This window comes from Peromyscus leucopus, chromosome 2, assembly GCF_004664715.2.
Source record: "Peromyscus leucopus breed LL Stock chromosome 2, UCI_PerLeu_2.1, whole genome shotgun sequence".
Lineage (NCBI taxonomy): Eukaryota > Metazoa > Chordata > Mammalia > Rodentia > Cricetidae > Peromyscus > Peromyscus leucopus.
The window spans coordinates 55891239-55911394 of NC_051064.1; the positions used below are offsets into that span (position 1 = coordinate 55891239).

Genomic DNA, 20156 nt, shown 5'->3' on the forward strand with positions numbered 1-20156 from the left:
CACTTCTGTAATAGTCCAAGGTTCGGTTATTTTTCACATTTCATTTTAGCCTCAGCTACCACTCTCTGCTGTCACAAGCATTCCCACCCGATGCTCATAACTGTGTCAAGTCCTAACAAGGTGCAGCATCATTTGGCACTTTGAGCTCCAAGGTATATGTGCGCACAGGAGCACATGCACACAGATCCACCCCACCCAGCAGCCTTTGCTCTGCAGGAATAATGTCTTGGGCAGTGTGGCACCCACTCACAGTGGGGTGGCCAGGCTTGTCCTCAGTGGGTAATGTCACATGAGACCGTCCAAAGGCTGTTCTCTAAATCTTGCTTCACCTTATCCTCTCAGGCTGCCCCTTGCCTGTCAATTGACTGGAAGAATTAGAAGCAGTCAGACGTGGCTTTTAACCCCCGGGCTGAGATACTGACCGAGCCCGCTGCTCCAGTCTTCTTTGTTTAACCTTACAAACGTGTGTCCACTAGATTAAAGAACATACATGCTGAAGGGCTGGAGAGTATTTCCCCATTTTAGCAGTAGAATTGTAAGGGCTCTTAAGAACGCCGCATTGGTCACATTTCTAAATGTCTTCAAAGAGTACAAGAGCTCTGCGTGGACTAAAGAGGCAAAATACTTTTATGTCTTCCAGAAATCCAGAAAAATGGAGATTTTCCAAGGCAGTTCAAAAGACCACACATGGAAGAGTCAGATAAGAGGGGCCACCATGATATGAGAAAAAGCCATTCCTCGAGGAAAAGCAGCAGGTGGCCTCGAGAAAATAAAGAAACCCGCAAGGAAATGACCAGGCATAGAGAAGGTGAGAAGCGCAGGTGGGCTCACCAGCGTGGTGATGTGGATGAAGACTTCCCTAGGGGCTCGAAAGCTCACTCCTCGGGCAGTGGTGCAAACCCAAAGCCGTCCAGGTCCCGTCACCATTCATCCCACTACTACAGGCTGAGAGAAGAGCGGCTTCTCAGAGAGAGCAAGCGCAGCAAGCCGAAGAAGAGGAAACACACGGAAGAAGACAGCAATGATAATTTATTTCTCATTAAGCAAAGGAAGAAAAAAATGAAGCTGTGAGGTGTTTCTGACCTGGTTTTCCTGTTAGACCATTGTGGCAGCGTTCTATTATCTGTTAAATAAAGGGAGGCTTTGGGTTTTGATTGCTTAATTTCGGCCATATCTAGAGTTGCTGTGCAGAGGGCACAGAGAACTCCGTTTTATGTTCGCAGGCTGTTTATTAGGAGGGCAAACTTGAGTTTCAGCTCCTATAGCAATTTTACTTGAGATAGGAAAACTGTCTTTTTAAGAAAACCTTTTTTAAATGCTTTGAAAATTACAAGCTCTTCAGATATAATTCATCTACAATGTTTGAGGACTTAAAAGCGCATTAGAAGAAAGATTATTACTAATAAAAAAATCAACACCTTTTTAGCATTCTTTTTTTTTAAAAAAAACACTGGAAAATCAATGAAAATCCAAATCCAGCTTAGTTTGCTTCAGAAGCTGTTGGAATCTTTCTCTGGACAGAATATCAAAGGCTGGCTGTGAAAATGAAAATGTCACTATTGAAACCTGGAGGAGACAGAGGAGAGGTAATAACAGAATTCCTGTACAGGATCTGCAGTGTGGGTGTGCAAGACAGATTCCTGAGACACAGAAGAGGCATCCTCAGACTTTAGCATAATCACAGGGGGACTGTTTTTACCATTTCACTGCTAGAGTTCAAGAAATCGAGATAAACATTACCCAGCTTCATTTGTTTTCATGGATCTTTTTAAATACCACAAAACTATTCAGAATCTTTTATACTCGTGAGCCTTTTTTACTCGTGAAAGCCTAATCTAGATAAGAAAAAGAAAATGCCTGAAACAGTGAGTAAATGTGTTTGCTGTCACAACAAGTCACTCTAGTCTAAAGTCCACCATAATCCGGAATCAGAAGGGCCTTTGTCTAGAGCTGGAGAGATGGTTCAGCAGGTCAGAGTACATATTGCTCTTCCAAAAGACCAGATTTGGTTCCCAGCCCAGGTTAGGCAGCTCCAGGGGACCCAGCACCTCTGGCCTCCATCGGCACTCAAGTGCCCAATACCCACACACAGAAATGCACATGTGCACATAATTTAATAATTATAAATTTTGTAAAATGTCCTTGTCCAAACACAAGCTCTCTGACAGAATGAACTGTTATGAGATCAATAAAATATGACAATTTTTGTAATGTTGATTCTAAAATTTTTATCTTACTCTTGGTTAAATATGCAACTGTTGTGTCTATAGTTAGAGAGCAGCTGTTACCTTTGGAGAGAACTCTCTGTTCCCAATGAACCTTAGTGTACATTGTCCACACTCACCCTGGTGCTGTGCTGCTTCCAGCTGAGGTGATCAGGTTTGACACAGGACTGTATAGAAGGACATTAGTTGAAGGAGTTTGGGCCAGAGGTAAGAAACTGGAATCTCTTGGCATGATGCTGGGCTTAGAGAGTTCTCTCTCGGGGTGGTTAAGAACACATGCTGCTCTCGAAGACGAGGCAGAATCCATTCTCAGCACCCACACGTGGACTTACAGCCATCTGTAACCTCAGTCTTGGGATCTGATACCCTCTTCTCACCTCGGAGGGCACCAGGAGTACACATAAAGTAATAAAAATGTTTTAAAGGATAAACAACGCAAAATCAGGTGTTGGGAATAGGTAAATACAAAATTGTGGTGTAGGAACAAAGGAAGTCAGTTAATGGAAGAATGAAATTTGAAGACTCGTGGGACATGGATAAGATCACTGGAATCTAGACATGGTTGTACATACCTGTAATCCCAGTACCCTTAAGCCTAAGGAGGGATTCTAAATTGGAGGCCAACCTAGGCTACACAGCTAGTTGCTATCCAAGAAAGAAGACAGTTACCAGAGTATAGGCACCATCTCCAGGATGAAAGTACAGCTCAGACCCATGTCTTACAGGAGATCTCACCATTTTAAAGAAGCAACCCGTGGTTGTAAAATGTGGTTTACATATCATGCCGTGCAGAGCTCTAGGATAAAGCTGGCTGGTGTGTGATTTGAGTCAAAGTTTCACTCTCTTTCCAGAGAGAAGAGTGCTGCACATGCCCACCATGACAGTTATCAAGCAAAAGGCTTTTTTAAATATTTATTTTTATTTTATGTGCATTGGTGTTTTGCTTACATCTGTGTGAGGATGTTGAATCCCCTGGAAATGGAGTCATAGATAGTTGTGAACTGCCATGTGGGTGCTGGGCATTGAACCCAGGTCCTCTGGAAGAGCAACCATTGATTTTAACTGCTGAGCCATCTCTCCAACACCTAAAAGGCTTTTAAAAGACATTTCCCAGAAAACCTAGTAAAGTAGGGGTTGTAAGAAGGGAAATGTGAGCCATTTTAGTGGTGGTGTGTGCCTTTAATCCTGTCAGAGGCTAGTGGATCTCTGTGAGTTCGAGGCCAGCCTTGTCTACGGAGTGAGTTCCAGAACTGGGACTACACAAAGAAACCCTGTCTTGGAGGAGAGGAGGAGTGTGTTTCTAGGTTGAGAGCTGGAGACCAGCCAAGCCAAAGTAGCTGACACAAAGTCACTTACCAGGGGAGACCCACAGAAGGAGCAGTGGTCCATACCTGTGTGTAAGGGACCCACTTTTCCCACCAGGGTGGGAACCATGGGCAATGGCTACAGCACTCGGGAGAGCTCAGGTCTAAACTACTCTGGTTCTTATTTAAAAGCAAGACCTGAGAGGGTTGGGGATGTAGCTGAGTTGGTAGAGTACTTGCCTAGCATGCATGAAGCCCTCAGTTCAATCCCCAGCATGGGCACAAACCAGGCATGATGGTCCACACTATAATCCCAGCACTCAGAAGGGTAAGACAGGAGAATGCAGAGTTCTAGACCAGCTTGAACTCTTCAACAAGGTTCCATCTCAAAAAGGAGGGCGGGAAGCAGCTGTTCTGATGAGCACTGTAGTTAGAAAGCAAGTCAGATTTGTACAGTTGCCAGTTACCAACATCAGTGTCTTAGGTTTTCTATGGCTATGGTGAAACACCATGACCAAAAAGCAAGATGGGGAGGAAAGAGTTTATTTGGCGTGCACTTCCACAGCACTGTTCATCATCAAAGGAAGTCAGTGCACAAACCTGGAGGCAGGAGCCACTGCAGAGACCCTGGAGGGGAGCTGCTTACTGGCTTGTTCCTCCTGGCTTGCTCAGCCTGCTTTCTTATAGAACCCAGGACCACCGTCCCAGGGATGGCTCCACACACAATGGACTGGGCCCTCCCTGCCCTACAGGCTTGTCTACAGTCCAACCTTTTCCAAGCCTTTTCTTAATTGAGGTTCCTCTCAGCTAACTCTAGCTTGTGTCAAGTTGACATAAGACTAGCCAGCACAACCAGTTACCAATAACTCCAGTCACTCACACTGGAATGCTACTGAAAATGTTAATTATAGTAGCAAGGGGCCAGGGATGGTTAGTAGAAGCAGGAGAAAGGATTCTAAACTCGTGTGTGTGTGTGTGTGTGTGTGTGTGTGTGTGTGTGTGTGTGTGTGTATACACACACACACACACGTACGTACATTATTTGTGATAGCTTCACAAGTATATACGTAGATCAAAACCCAAAGTTTAAAACACTTTCACAGAGTTAGTCTATCCATTGGAAACATTTTGATATTTTGTTTTCATTTAATTGGGAATAATCTGGAAAATCTGGGTGAAGTCAAGGTTCATTCAGTAGTCCTTGAGCCATCTTCATTTTTCCTATTTGCTTGTGTGGAGCCAGAGGGAAACAGGATCACAAACAGGGTGACCACCACTGGTCTGGAGGGCTGCTCACTGGCCCCAGGCCTCAGCAGCAGGCTCTTCCCACAGGTCTTCTTTTCTCAATTCTGCATCATCTGCATACTGTTTGGGTCCCAACCCCACAAAATGACAGTGTCGCAGACAGCCTCTGAAATGACACTGGCCTCGGTGCTGGTGCACACTGACACCCAGTAAACCCTGAGCGTTCCTCAGAAACCCTATAAAGTGGATTGTGTTTGCCAGGAAAAGCCATTACTTTCTTCCCTGCCCTGTAACTCTCAACCTCCAGAAAGGAACTCTAGTTCCCTATGAACTCAAACCTCCAACAGATTGAAGCCCCATGCCAGATAATGCACCTTCCTCCCTCCTTAACCCCTTATAACCGGCCATTTTGCTGTCTTCTCTGAACCTGGAGAGACAGCCTTGGCAGTTAAAATAAACTTTTTCCTTTTACCCAAGGGGCAGTCTAATTGATGGCTTCACTGCACCCATGCTTACATATACAAATGAAAAACAGCCAAGTGAGAGCCAGCAGTTCTTACTGCTGGAGCATCAGAGAACCACAAAGAACTTAAATTTTACATCATAACCCAATTAGAAATGGCCCATTTGGGGCTTCTCTGTAACCAAGGACCATTCAGCCAACTTGAAGATCTTGACAGGGCCAGAGAGTGTGGCGGTTCCTCCAGTTTATATTCTTGCCAAGGCCATTTTAGGTTTAACTTTGATCTTGATGGAGAATCCATGGAAAATTACCTACCTTAGCTTCTGTTAAACTGCCTGCTTGAACCAGGTGGTGGCAGCACACACCATTAATCCCAGCACTAGGGAGGCAGAGGCAGGCCAATCCCTGTGAGTTCAAGGCCAGCCTGGTCTACAAAGGGAGTTCCAGGGCAGCCAGGACTGTTAGACAGAAGAACCCTGTCTTGGGTAGGGAGCGGGGAGGACTGTCTGCTTCTGCAAACCTCCCCATCCAGCTATCCACTTACCTTAGCTTCTGCTAAACTCCTTGCCTACACAAAACCTCTCCCTGTAGCTACCCAGAGAAATACAGGTTATGGGGGTTTTGGTGGGGGGGAGGTTGTTTGTTTGTTTTTTGCCTTTACAAACCTCCTTACTCTAAACACAAAGATCTATGCTTGGGTCCCAGATCCCTCTGTTTAGTCCCAACTAGCTGGAATAAAGACTTTCAATTGGCTGTAAACTGAGTGGTCATCTCTGGTGAACCCATAATGCATCTAACACTGAAGAACTCCAGCTTTCTCCTGGCTTGGAAAAGTTGCAAATCTGAGTAGAGTATCTGCTGAGGGCCAGGCACTACCCTGAACTCAGTACAGTGATGACCCAGATGTGTAGGTGTGTGCCATCAGGGGCTGTAGCTTGCACAGAGGACACCCTACACAAGTAAGTCCAGTGCTTCACAGATCAGGGTTCTAGATGTAGAGAGTGGGCTGGAACATCTGCTCATAAACTGAAGAGAGAAAGCCACCTCAGTTTTTAGTCCTGCTCATGGACCCAGTAAGGGGGCCGACAAAGCTAACCTCCAGTAAATGAATTTAACTGGCTGGCCCCACCCTGTCCTGTACATGACATTACCAAAATGGGCGTGGGTGGAGGTTATACTTACAAATGGAAAGGTTTGCTATAGGCCTTTCAGAAAGAAGGCTGGAGAGTGAAGATGCACTCAGGAAAGCTGTGTAAGGAAATAAAGACCTACCACCTGTAATGCCAGAGTGGAATCGGTGATCACAGGACAGTATGACTCCTTTCAAGCTCCAGGCCTATAACTCTGTGGTGGAAGCCTGGCCTTGCACGTGCAAGGTTCCAGATAGGAAGGATAAGAAAGAGGGAGGAAAGAGGTGGGAGGAGAGAGGGAGGGAGGGAAGGAGGGAGGGAGGGAGGGAGGGAAAGAGAAGCAGACTATTCTCCCAACCAAAATCCACTGCTTGTGAGAGAAGCCCATGTTTCGGGCTGGTTCCCTGCCCTCAGCTTTTGTTTTCAAGGCCTTTAAAATTCGATGGGGCCCAGGTTATCAGGACTCATCTGAAATCACATCTCAGCACCTTCCCAGCAGCCTCAGGATCACTGTTTTGGCTGAACAACCATAGCTTCCCATGATGGCATGTAAATTTAGAGGAGAGCGCAGATGTCATCCTCTCCACGTCTGGGAGCTGTGGAGGAGAGTGGATCAGGGGCCAGAAGGAGCCTCCTCTGGGTCCTCTGTGGGTACTCATAACCCTGGGTACCAGAAGTGTTGCTAGCGGTTAATCAAATGCCTCAGAAAAATCCTGGTCCTGGTCCCACCCTCCCCAACCACCCCAGCGCCCGCCCTCCAGCAGAAGTGAGAGGCATAGCAGAACCCCCTAAAACTGAAATTGTCCTCATGCCCCTCACTCTTCCCAGCAGCCATCATTGGCCAGGCTCGTGTGGTTCACCTTTCTGAGAGGATGCCAGACTAGCCTCTGCCTTGGCTTCCTTTCATACCCTAGCTTCATCCTCCACACCCACCCAGGGGAGCCTCAGAGACTTGGGGACTTAGAAGCATCCTGGACAAGTCATGGGTCACCAGCCACTTCTCTCCTGTGCCTGTAACCAGTTCACCATCTCCCCTGGGGCTTGCACGACAGCCCTCCTGCACTTGACTGCTCAGCGAGTTTTCTGGTTTCTCGCCTCAATTAACCCTGGCTTTCTGGGTCGCTCTGGGTCACTCTGGATCCCCACAGCAGAACCAGGCTTGAAATCTTGCCTGCCTGTGCTGCAGGGGGTCCCCATCTTCTCTTGGTCCTTCTTTCCCATCAGCAAGCCAGACTCTGACCACCATCTTAGCAAGGATGGGAGAGCTCTTAGCCTCATTCTTGTTAGTAACGAAACTGCCAAAGACAGCTTGGTCTACTCTGCCCTTCCTCGCATTCACACGTCAAGTCAGGCATGTCCAAATCAGGATTAGAGTCCTTCCCTCCTGCCCTTCCGCCTCTCACCGCTGAACCTCACCAACAGAAAATAGTTGTTGAAATTTCACACTCAGGTGGAAGCCTGGCCTTCCTTCACCACCACACAACATGAACTAGGCGATAGTGTGGAAACACAGAGGAAGAAGGATCAACTCCCAGGCCTGGGCAACCTACATTCTTTCTCTCAGTGAGGGACACTAAGCACTCCTGGAGTGGCAATTCCCAGACTCATGATCCAAGGAAAAGATGAGCACAAGGTTCAGGTATCAGACCCGGGGTGGGAAACAAGCCAAAGAAATGAGATGCCTGCAAGACCTCAAATTCTTGGGGCCAGCACCCAATATTTGTCAACTACTGAGGTCAAAACTGCCATAATACATGCCATAGGTTGGAGGACTTTCTGAAACTACCAGTTCCAGAACCTTCCCTGGTACACATGGAAACGCCACCCAATACCCGACCACAGCCTCCTACCCCACACTGAGTTAGAGGCAGGTCCAGGCCCTTGGCTCTCAGTGTGGGATTTTTCATGGCCGGGAAGCGGGGCGTGGGGCCAGGATCATCAATGGTTGGATGTTGAGCTTTTGCAGCTGGGCCTGGAGGCTGGTGAAGCGGAAACATCACCGGGCACAGGGGTCACGCTGCAGCCACAGGCTGGAGACACCAAAAGGAATCCAGTGTGGCAGCTAGGAGAAAGAAAGGCCGTGAAAGTGTGCCATTTGTGAGAGGAGGAAACTGAAAATGTGTTCTCCAACCCATGCAAATCACTCGCGGCCTTTTGTCTGCACCTGCAACCGCTCACGGCACACACCACCCCACCCCCACCCCCGGGCTTCGGTTCCCACGCGGTCCACGTGGGCTCTGCAGCAGGTGGGAAGGACAGCACTCTCTCTCCATGGTGGGCAGTCCTGGGGAGATGCAAGCAGTACTTGGAGGGGTTCGGACCTTCTGAGGGCTGCTGGCTTTACAGCAGCCTCTTCTGTAGGCTGGCCAAGACGCTCGTTAGGAATGGCCCCGTTAGAGACAACATTCCAGCCTCCATCAGCTCCCACGCCCCATCTGCTCACCTCCTGCCTCTCTGCCTTGGGTTCCACCTCTTGAAGTCTTTTGTGGCATTTGCTTTTCTTCCCTTACTCTCCCCTACCCTAAAAGAATTCCATGGGAAGCTTCCCTTCCGCTCCAGGCAACATCGCATTTCCTCACCCTCGGCCTCGGTGCTATTTTATAACGGTTTTCATTCATCCAGCACAACCTCCTTTATGCAGCCCACCCCCAACATCCTAGCCTCTACTTCCTAGAACCATCCTGATGCCCTCCTTGGAGCTAGAGACTGCACCTACAGATCCCAGCCAGTCAAAGACCTCCCTAGCGCGTCACCAGAACCTCACATCTGCCCATCTTGTCTCAGATGTCACTGGGAATAAATGAATGACTGTAACAGAACGTCTTTTCACAATTCTCCATTTCCTACCCTAAACGACTCAGTAAGAGACTACGGGTTTGTTTTTTAAGTCCCTCCCTCAGTGTCGGCTCTCTTCCAGGCCTTGCCCATAAGGACACAACACCCGTGACAGAGACATGCCAACACCAGACAGGAAAGCAAACCAGGATGCACAAAGGGTGTGCTCATGCCATCCTGGAAGCAAGGAACAGTGCCTCTGCTGAGAGAGGAGAGATCACCAGCGTCCTCAGTGAGCAGGATGGGGCCACCCTGGGCAGGGGGAGCAATGTGTACAAAGGTTCAGTGACTCTGAGGTGTGGGCTTCAGGGTAGAGCAGTAGGTGAGTGGGTCAGGGCAGGAAGAGGTCAGTCTGAGCAAGGGCTGGGGCAGGGACCAGGACTTCACCCTGCCGGTGACGAGAGCGCAGTGGGAAGCAAGTTCACTCACTAGCCTCCTTAGAACTGGACGAGTCGACGTACACCTCTTTCCTCAAGGTCTCACAGAAATCTTTATCCAGGATCTGTCCATCCTACGCAAACACGAGCATATCAGAGGCCATTCCCAGGCCACCGTCCGCCACTGTGGACTTGACCCTTGCCCTCCATCACAGGGTACCAGCCACGACGTGTTCTTCTGGCTCTATATGTCCTGAGACTCACCTGTGGGTGGAAGGATTTTACTGTTTTGTGGCAAGCATTGAGTTGAGGTGTTAAAGTTAGAGAAGCCTGAACTTAACAATAGTTTCCTAATCACCCCACCACAGAAGCAGGCCTCTCACGAAGATGAGGTTTATCCTCTTCTTTAGAAAGCTTACACAGAACATAAGCGTCAAGAACCATAATGTGCAGCAGGCTCCCCACACCTCACTCCGGTCCTCGGCTTAAGAGGCCCTATTAAACCGGGGCTGGATTTTCTATGCCCAATGGTTTTTCCATTTTGTCTTTTAATTTTTACTTTAAGGACTTAATTTTAACAAAAGAGCCAAATTACCACCAAGCTTAAAATGAACTTGTTTAGGGAAGTTAAAAACAGGCTTTAGAGTATGGAGCTGTAATTGACTTTGCAAGGTGATAATTACACAACCCCTGTGCCCCTCCTACACACACACACACACACACACACACACACACACACACACACACACCACCACACACACACTCGCACCACACACACACACACCCGACTAACACTTTGCAAAAAGTAGGGCAGAGAAAGATCAGCAGCCTGAGGTGTCTGTTCCCACTGTGACCCTTCAGACACCCCACTCCCAGGCTGAACCCTGGGCTGAAGACATCAGGATCCATCGCCCCCCCCCCCCCAGCTGCCCTGGGCTGAAGACATCAGGATCCATCAGCCTGCACCTCAGACACCCCAGGGTCAGGAATGGACAGGTTGGTTTGATGGTATGAAAACACAGATAAAGGACACGGGTGAGTATAAGGGACAAGGGTCTTCTTAACAAGGTATGGTTCAGCCTTAGAAGTCAAGAGGGCTGTACTCAAACCCAGTACCATCAGGAGACATGCTTGGGCTCTGGGGTGTTGTTCTGTTATGGGTTGAATTGTGCTCCTGAAGGTGCCTGTGTTGATATTCAACTCCCTGGTACCTCAGAATGGGAGTGTACTTGGAGACTGCGACTTTAGAGTGGAGATTAAGCTAGAACTGGGGCTTGGGAGAGCCTCCATCTAATCTTCACAGTGTCCTTATGAGACCAGGAGAAGTGGACAGTGGATACTTGGAATCACAACAGCTCTCCATGTGTAGCGGAGCCAAGAGGATTGCGGTCTATAAGGAAGAGGTAAGTTCGCGCCAGCTGGTACCCATGACTTCAGGTGTCTGTGGTTGAAACCATCCCACCTGTGGTGCGTTGCTATGGCAGCCCAGCAGACAATGTGGGTTTCCATATGTGGAAAGAGTCATACAAGGATGGCTCTTTGGTCCAGCGTCTGTACTTCTAGAACTCTACCCTAACGGTTAACTAGGAGCCCTTAAGGAATTACCTACTATGTTCACAGAATATTATCATAATTGAAAATATGAGACATGCTTGCCTGTGAGAGGATGGAGACATAAATGAGTGTAACTGACTCAGCAGAGCAAGAAGCCATTAAGTTACCGGCTCAGCTAGGCTGTGCATGCTCTGCCCTCTGCGGCAATGACAGTGCCCTTCAACCGATGATGGCTGAATAGACTCTGGGGCATCCGTGAAATGGAATGCTCACAGCAAAAGAGAGCACTATACTACATGAGGAATCGCACACACAACGTGAGGCAAGGGAATCAGACAGGCCCCCTGCCACATTTAAAACAGCCCAAACTAATCTATGATGTCACAAGTTCCCTTGGAGAGAGTGCCTGGGATTGGGTGCGAGGGAACCTCCGGGGTGCTAGAAATGTCCTACATTTTAATCTGGAGATCAAAGACCTTCTCCAGAGATCTCCTAGCTGCATCCCAAAAGGCTAGCCATTTGTCTACTACCATTGGGCCCCAACCGCTGGGTTACCTACAGGCAGGTAACTCCCCAACACATATGAGAAGACCCCCATTAGCTTTCCAGTGTGCCTTGACCTACCTATCTGAATGCCAAACACGATCTTTGGATATGAAAATATGGAAACTACTCTGTTCGTCATATATTTTAATAATTATTTTTTTTTAGATTTATTTATTATGTATACAGCATATATGACTACAGGTCAGAAGAGGGCGCCAGATCTCATTACAGATGGTTGTGAGCCATCATGTGGTTGCTGGGAATTGAACTCAGGACCTCTGGAAGAGCAGTCAGTGCTCTTAACCACTGAGCCATCTCTCCAGCCCCTTAATAATTATTTTTAAAGGCAATGTAAAGGGGATGGAAGTTGATATAATATGCACATAGACAACACAGAAACTACAATCCGTATGCGGCCACAGTTAGCACATGGTGCAAGGCACCAGCAGAAAGAATGGGGTCGGGTCAGGCTTTCCCTGGGGAGACAGCTCACAGAGGGAGGCGGGATGAGAAGCACCTGTGCTTGTCCCAATGCCCAGGGGCAGGCCAGCAGAGGCTTGCTTAGAAGAGAAGGTGGACAGCCCTGATGGGAAGGAATCAAGGTGTGGGGTATGCTGGGAGAAGCACCAGAGCCCAGACAGGGCCACCCTCCTCCTGCAGATGGAGTGGTCTGGCTGGGGGAACAATCCCAGTATGGCTGACCAAGGGTGGCCTGGGCTGCGGATTACCACACAGGAGAGTCAGGCGCCGTCAAGTGTAAGGGGAAACAACAGAATGTGGTCATAAGCACAGGTCCGAATGACAAAGCTGAAGTCCCAGGTCACTATAGTTGGGGACACAGATGGGTAAGTGGAACACAAAATGGGCTCCAAGACTACGAGCCTTGTGTAGAGGTGGGTGGAGAAGGTGACCACAGGAGCTTCGGCCTTGGGGACCAAGGAGGTGGGATTGACATGAACTAAGGAGACTTAGAACAAGGTCTGGGGTGGAGACCTAAGCCAAGGCCAGGGAGTGCATGGATTCTTGGTTGGTCTGTTTCCCCTTCTGTCGTCTGCCTTGTTTCTCAGTAAGATCTAGTTGGGGAGGCTTCTTAGAGGTGACACCCTCACTTTGTTTCACATCTTTACCCCCACCCCAGTTTACAGAGAGGGCAGCACTTAGGCCCGGAGAAGAGTCTCTACAAAGGTGTGAGCTGAATTCATGGAAACCTACAGGCAAGGGCGAGGGATTCTCCAGGTTTGCCAATGCCTGAGGCCAGGCTCACTGGAGCTGCCAGGATCCGGACCTCCGAAGGAACCCTGCTCTGCCCTCCCCCTCTCCTCCACACCAGAAGACCCCGGACCAGTCACTGCCTGAGTGCCAACTCAGAGCTGAGCCTGCCAGGTAGCAGGACTTCCTTCTGAGTCGGGTATTTTGGGTGGGTTTTTCAATTATCCAGATTAGCATTAGGTAAATTCCCACGTATAGGGGCTTCTCATTTTTATAAGAACAGCTCTCAAAGTGGAAGTGAGGGTGCAAATGACCTGCCTCCCTATGGTGTGCCGAACAAGAGGGGACAATGACACCAGCCAGGGTCTAACCTCACCCTCCCCTGGCCAGGGACTGACTCCTCACTGTCTAGACGGCATGGACTTTATAAGGGCCACTCTCCACTGTTTGCTTCCAAAAGGAGCAGTGAGCCTAATAACCACTTCCCCAGTGCAAATCAGTGGGGCCCCACCCTGGGCCAGATGCTGAGGAGTTCAGGAGAAAAATGTTGGACTACTCCATAGAAGCATCTGGAAGGAAGGTGGGAAAGACCCCTTGATCAAGATGCGGGGCTGTGCGCTACCATCCGTCCTCTATAGCAAGGTCTGCAGTATGGAGGGGCAAGGACACAGTAGGTATTTCATCCCACCTACCCTGGCAACCATCTCACCCACCACCAGCCTCATCCTCTGTGGCCCCCAGCTGCCCACTCATCTCCATATTCTGCTCCAAAACAATGAGTGTCCGGGGGTGAAAAGTGAAATCTAGGATCAATCACCTTTTGTAAAAATGGGAATCAAACTGTGTGGTTTATAGTCGGTATCTAGACTTGGGGGCTGTGTGTATTTATACAGAGAGGCTATAGAAAGGAGTATCGGGCCAGGCAGGGGTGGCGCACGCCTTTAATCCCAGCACTTGGGAGGCAGAGGCAGGCAGATCTCTGTGAGTTCGAGGCCAGCCTGGTCTACAGAGCGAGACCCAGGAAAGGCGCAAAGCTACACAGAGAAACCCTGTCTTGAAAAATGAAAAAGAAAGGAGTATCAAGGTGTATAAACAAATACAGGTGCCAGGGGTGGGGACTTATCAATAGATTGGAGCAGAGCGAGGCAAAGCCCTGGGGTCATTCCCCAACAGGGAAAGAGAAGGAGGGGACGGGAGAGAGAGAGGCATGGGGGTGGCCAAAAGAAAAGGAGAAAAAAAACAAGAAACACAGATGTCCACGCCACATGGCTTTGCATGTTCCCGGCAGAAAGCTGGAGGGTGGGCACCATGTGCTCTCTTGCTGGGCTCCGCTGTCCTAAGCCCCTCTCATCTTGCCCACCTCTGGGAAGCATGTTGTTGCTTTCGTATGGAGTATGGTTTGGCTTCATCACAGGCATGAATTACACTGGAAGCTTTTTAACAGGATTTTCTGAAGTTTCCTGGGTGTCTGCCTTCCCGTCTGTTGAGTGAAGAAGTGCTTCTGTGCCCAACACTGACCACAGCCAGAACGCAGAGGGAAGAGGACAGGATTTGCTAGAAATGGGCAAAGGTGAGCCTGGCATCCCAGTGAAGTTCAGGCCTGGGCAATGGCCAGCTGCACCAGGCTTTTTCTTTGTTACAGCCAGCTCCCAAATCGTGACACAGTCTTACGATTAGGTTTTGAATGTTCAGCCTAGCTTAGGCATGTTTCTGGTAGTTCTTTTAACTTGACCCGTTTCTCTTTATCTACCTTTTGCCTCAGAGTTTATTGCCTTTCTTCCTTCTGTATACCTTACTTTCGCTGCTTCTCTGTGTCTGGCTGGTGTCTGCCTGGCTTCTGGCCCCAGGCTCGTCCCTCGGTCTCTCCTCCTTCTCTCTCCAGCCTAGAGTTCTCCTCCTATTTATTCTCTCTGCCTGCCAGCCCCACCTATCCTTTCTCCTGCAGCTATTGGCTGTCCGGCCCTTTATTAGGCCAATCAGGTGCCTTGGGCAGGCAAGGTGAAACAAATGTAACACATCCTTTCATAATTAAGCAAATGCAGCACAAACAAGTGTAACACATCCTTACATCATTAAACAAATGTAACACACCTTTACAAAGTTAAAGTGGTATTCCACAGCATAAACAAATGTCACACATCTCTGCTTAGTTAAATTAATATTCCACAACAGGCACTCACAGCACTCCATGCCTGGAGTAGCACTCAGAGACTGCTTGGTCTGAGTTTGCAGAGCTGGGAAAGGCTAGTCTGAGTGAGCAGAAGTTCTGCAGGGGTGTGCTTGACTTCATAGTTTCTAAATCCATAAAATGTGGGGCTGCCCTGGGACACTTGAGTAAAGACACTGACTGAGAAGTCCCTGGAAATGTGTTACTAGGTCTAAACTAAACCTCAGTGTGCGGTAACAGAACTGTATTTCAGAAGTGTAAAGAATAAAGACAAAGTATGTGTCCCTGAACCACCGGTCACCTCGAAGTATCTTCATGCAGTTACCCATGGTGCTTGAGTATGTACACATCATTCTTGCTTACATGTTACGGGGAAGTGCTCACACAGTTTTATATTCTGACTCTTTTTTAAAAACGTATTGATTCCTTGTGAATTTCACATCATTCACCCCAATCCCACTCATCTCTCCCCCAATCCCTCCTTATCCTCCCTCCACCCTTGCAACCTCCCCCCAAAAAAACAAAACAAAATCCCACTGTGGAAGCTGTGGTGTGTCACACAGCACACCCTTTGCCCAAACACTTTTACTTGCAAATGTTCATTGCAATGATTCATTGGTCTGGTTCGAGGCCTCGGCTTCTACTACACCATCAATACTGGCTCCTCACTGGGACTCCTCTGGGATGTCCTGTGGTCGCCCTGTGTCAGGGAGATCCTGCAGCTTTGGTTCTGCAGGACCGGTCCCTTCACATGCTCCAGCAGTTCATGGATGGGGTAGGTGCTGGAGTGGCCAACTCAAAGCCCTGGATCTGGGCCTGGGTGGGGGCTGAGTTGGTCAATTTATCTGCACTCCTGCACCGGAGTCACCAGGGCCAGCTCTCCCACTTTGCCCAGGTGAGAAGTAGGGCCAGCCCTCCTGCCTGTAGCAGCTGGCCAGGGGCAGGACTGGCTCCCTGCACCCTACCCTGCACACCAGGCCAGTGCTCCCATCTGCCAAGGGGCGGGGCAGCTCTCCCACACTGCCCAGGTGATATTCTGCCTCTTTTAAGATGTATCTTTTCCCCTCATCTATACATGTTTATCTCTTCATATATGTGTGTGCACATGAGTACAAATGTCCACGAAGGCACCAAGTCCCCTGGAACTGGAGTCAGAGGCTGTTTTGAGCTGCCCAGTGTGGGTGATGGGAATCAAACTCAGGTTCTCTGTGAGAGCAGTTCATACCCTTAACGGCTATCTCTCCACCCCACATCCTGACTTTTTAAAACTTCTCATTATATCCTAAGGCTTTTTCTCTCCTGTTATAAGAGACTCTAAAATTTTGATAGGCAGCATCTTACTGTGTAGCCCAGGCTGGCCTCAAATTCATGGCTATCATTCTACCTCAGCCTCCTGGGTAGACCCAGCTCTTCCTGAGTGGACCCAGCTCTTTCTGAGCTCTTATGACTGAATTAAGGCAACATGTATAATTGCTTCACCAGTTATCTCTTGTATGGAAAGAACTTCTCTCTCTTGTTTCTTTTTTTCTTTTTCTTTTTGGTTTTTTGAGACAAGGTTTCTCTGTGTAACAGCCCTGGCTGTCCTGGAACTTGTTTTGAAGACCAGGCTGACCTCAAACTCAAGAGATCCACCTGCCTCTAACTCCTGACTGCTGGGATTAAAGGTGTGTGCCACCGCTGCCTGGCTGAGCTTCTCATTTTTATGACTATAACATTCATTTTTAATTTTTAATGGCTAGATTTCCCCAATGTCCTCACAATTGATCTCTGGGGTACCACTCAGAGATACTTGGGTGCCTCGGGTCCATATCCTCAGAAGAGAACAGACCAGAACAGGATCAGGGAAGCTGGGTCATTTGTTACTGTGGACAAGATGCAGAAGTTGCTCCAGAGAGGAGAGCCACACACTCAGTCCTTCCCTGAGAAAGTCTTAGGGACAGAAGTCAAGAGGGGCTGAGCAATGTGTTGAGTGACGGTGACGGACATCTGTCTACACCGCCTGGTTACCCACAGTTGGTTCCTTGTGGGAAGTTTACATCCAGGTGGATCTGCACCTGGAGAACAGCAGTCAACCCCCCCTCACACCACCACCACCACCACTTCCTTCCACCACCACCACTACCTCCCCACCACCACCACCACCATCTCGACCCACCACCTAATTCTCCATGCTGAGCCCAGGGTCCCACTCACCACCACCACCACCACCACCTCCACCACCATCTCCATATCTCTACCACCACGCTCGGCTTGCACCACACACACCTGAAACCATCTCCACCACCCAGCCAGCTGGTGCACCACCTACTCCAGAGTTCCATCTCCTCGGGTTGCCTGTGTCCATCACCACCACACCTCCACACACAGACCTCGGTGTACCACCGACCCTTCCACGACCACTCCACCACTGCAAGGTCACAGCCACTGGCAGCAGCACCCATACCTACCACCCCACCACCACCACCTCCAGGACCACCGTCCCACTGCCTTCCGCTGCAGCGGCCCTCACGATGCCCCTCCCACTGCTATGGTCTTGCTGCTCAGGGTTCTTTTCAGGAGGCTCCGGCTTGTGCTGAAGCTGTGAAGTTCCTGGGTTGCTGTTTGTAAACAAGGACAGCCAGGGATGACCCTTCAAGCAAGGAGAATCAGAGCCCCTCAGTTACAGGACCACCGTCCAAATTGTACTGTTGAAAATCGTTAGTGATTTAACCAGGAACACCCGTAATCCCTCCACTCGGGAGGCCAGGGCTACACAGCGACCCCACAGCCAGCCTGAGCTATACGGAGAAAGGCCCTGTCTTGGTGGTTTCATTATTTATGTATTTATTTATTTATTTACAGTTAAATTTCAATTAGAATCATGGGCCCTATAATGACTTTTTGGTCAAAACAGGCCTTGTTTAAGACAATGGTGTCATACGACTACGTGGCCCAGCGACAGTCACCTGAGATTTTGGTGATGAAGCCACCTAGCAATACTCTTTTCAGAACACACCTCTTGTAAGCAACGGTGACTGTGCTCCCTATAAAGGAAAAGAAGGCCACTGAGCTGAGGAAGCTGGGCGGGCTTCAAGCTGCACGATGACACGCTTTATTCCTTAGAGGGCCAAGCTACACTGTGGCAGGTAGATGAGGGGGGCAGAGGTCAGAGGTGGCGAGTCTGATGGGAGGGTCAGGAGCAGAGCAGAGCCGAGGGTGCTAGGTGGTGATACCAAGCCTAGTTCACCTCTCCCTGCAGCCCCGCCCCGGGTGTAGGCCTTCCAGGGAGGGGTGTCCCCCTTGTCCCTAGACGGTGCTGTTGGCCTTGTGACTTGTCCATGGTGTGTGACAGGATCAATGGGTACCAGCGGGAGACTTGACCTTAATTAAGAGCCTTTCCGAATTCCCACTCACCCTCCCATGCACCTGCCGTGCCCACGGGCATCACCTGCACAGAAGCCCCTGGGGTCCTGGCAGGAGGAGACACGTGGCTCAGAGCTGCCCCACTGGCTGCCTGACGAGCACTCCTGCTCTGCTCGGGGCATAAGACCTCCTGCTGCTGGCCTCGGGTGTGCTGGCTCTGCCACCCAGTGCTGGTGACAGCGAGTCCGGTGACATGGTGGGGATGGAAGGATGCGAGCCAGACCAAGAAACCCTCAGAGGAGCAACTGGAGCTGGCAGCCGTTGAGTGAGGCAGAGCCTTAGGGAAATAGATGTTTGATTCGGGGTCTGGGAGACCCGGGTGCCAGCACTTGGGATGAAGAACACGGAAAACAAACAACCCCCCATGTCAGGCTGATGCCAGCAACAAGCTCCTCCCCCGGACTCTTTCTTTCTCCCCTTCCCAAGGCCTGTGTCTGCAGGTGAAGCACCACGGGATGCGGCTCAGGCTGACCAGCACCTCAGGCTGACCAGCATCCTTGCCACTCAGAGGTCCCAGGAGCCTCCAGCAAGCCTGCCACAGCCATACAGTTTGTAAGCAATATAAGTCTCTGTGTTGACTTGGTGGGGTCTGAGCGGCTGTGGGACTGGCGGGTGACTGTGGGCCAGGCAGGAAAATTCTAGCCACAAATGGCGCCCAACGTGTTGGCAAGAATTTCCACCTAAAACCTGAGAAAAAGATTCTAAAACGGAGCTAAAAACAGTTCCTAGTTGTTTCTCTCAAGTTAGTGGCAGCCTGCATGTTTGAGCTACTGTGGCGGGTTCCTGGCGTGTGTGCTCTACCTGCAGTATGGCAGGAATGAGGCCTCTGCAAGTGGCACATTAAGCTGCATGGTGGATTTAGCCTTTGCTAGTACAAAACAAAAAGAGCTTTCTGGGCTACACGCTGCTTTGATAGAAGCATAGACCCACTATTTCTGAGAGTTGATGGCTCCCAGAGCTGGCGGAAAACGTACCACCGCCATGTTGGGAAGCTGAAGTGGGTGGAGCCAGCAGCCACAGCACCGGTTCAGTCTTAGAATGGTGCAGTTTAAAGCAATAGGCTCAAGGTAATATAAAACATAAGCCACATAAAAATGGCTACCACACAGAGAATCTGGATTATGTTCTCTTTGATATTTGTAACTGAAGAAAAACATTTGTTTGCCAAAGCTGTTGAGTTATGTCAAAATGTGTATTTTAAAGGTACCTTGACTTCAATATTTGGATGAAAGGATATGTTGCTTTGGAAAGGAGGCTCTGCTTTTGTTTCCACAGAAAGCCAGAGGCTATGAATTTGTTTCAGATTAAGATACATCAGGTTTGACCAGCCAAGACCCCCTGAAAGGTCCAATGACACCATGGCCCAGATGATCCAACATCCAGCTCAGATTCAAGGCAACTGGCTCAGCGATACACCCTCACGGACTACTCCATGATCCTAAAATTTTCTTTGTATCCCCATAAGATACAGTGCCCCCCTCCAGCAGAAAGTAGTAAGAGCAGCTACGCCCAAATTCCCAAATATACTAAGCTGGCTTTGGAGATGTATAAAAGTTAAAACCGGGCTGGAGAGGTGGCTCAGAGGTTAAGAGCACTGCTTGCTCTTCCAAAGGTCCTGAGTTCAATTCCCAGCAACCACATGGTGGCTCACAACCATCTGTAATGAGATCTGGTGCCTGTGGGGATATGTGCAGACAGA

The 20156-nt window shown here is 49.3% G+C and overlaps 1 protein-coding gene and 1 long non-coding RNA gene across 4 annotated transcripts in view; both read left to right on the forward strand.

Moving 5' to 3' along the window:
* Positions 1-1800, forward strand: part of Zcchc7 (zinc finger CCHC-type containing 7) — a 195303-nt gene extending 193503 nt beyond the window's left edge. For 2 of the 3 annotated variants that reach the window (XM_028894766.2, XM_028894765.2), the window contains exon 9: positions 641-1800. In XM_028894766.2, the coding sequence (XP_028750599.1) occupies positions 641-1071 (431 nt within the window). In that variant the 3' untranslated portion in view covers positions 1072-1800. The remainder of the gene's footprint in view (positions 1-640) is intronic. The other variant, XM_028894767.2, reaches the window with a different exon arrangement.
* An 8714-nt stretch (positions 1801-10514) lies between these two features.
* On the forward strand, positions 10515-19800 carry LOC119087397. The gene is made up of 5 exons (XR_005090826.1): positions 10515-10982; positions 12818-13062; positions 14333-14458; positions 18884-19009; positions 19761-19800. It is a non-coding gene; the product is annotated as an uncharacterized LOC119087397 (long non-coding RNA).
* Positions 19801-20156: the final 356 nt, after the last annotated feature.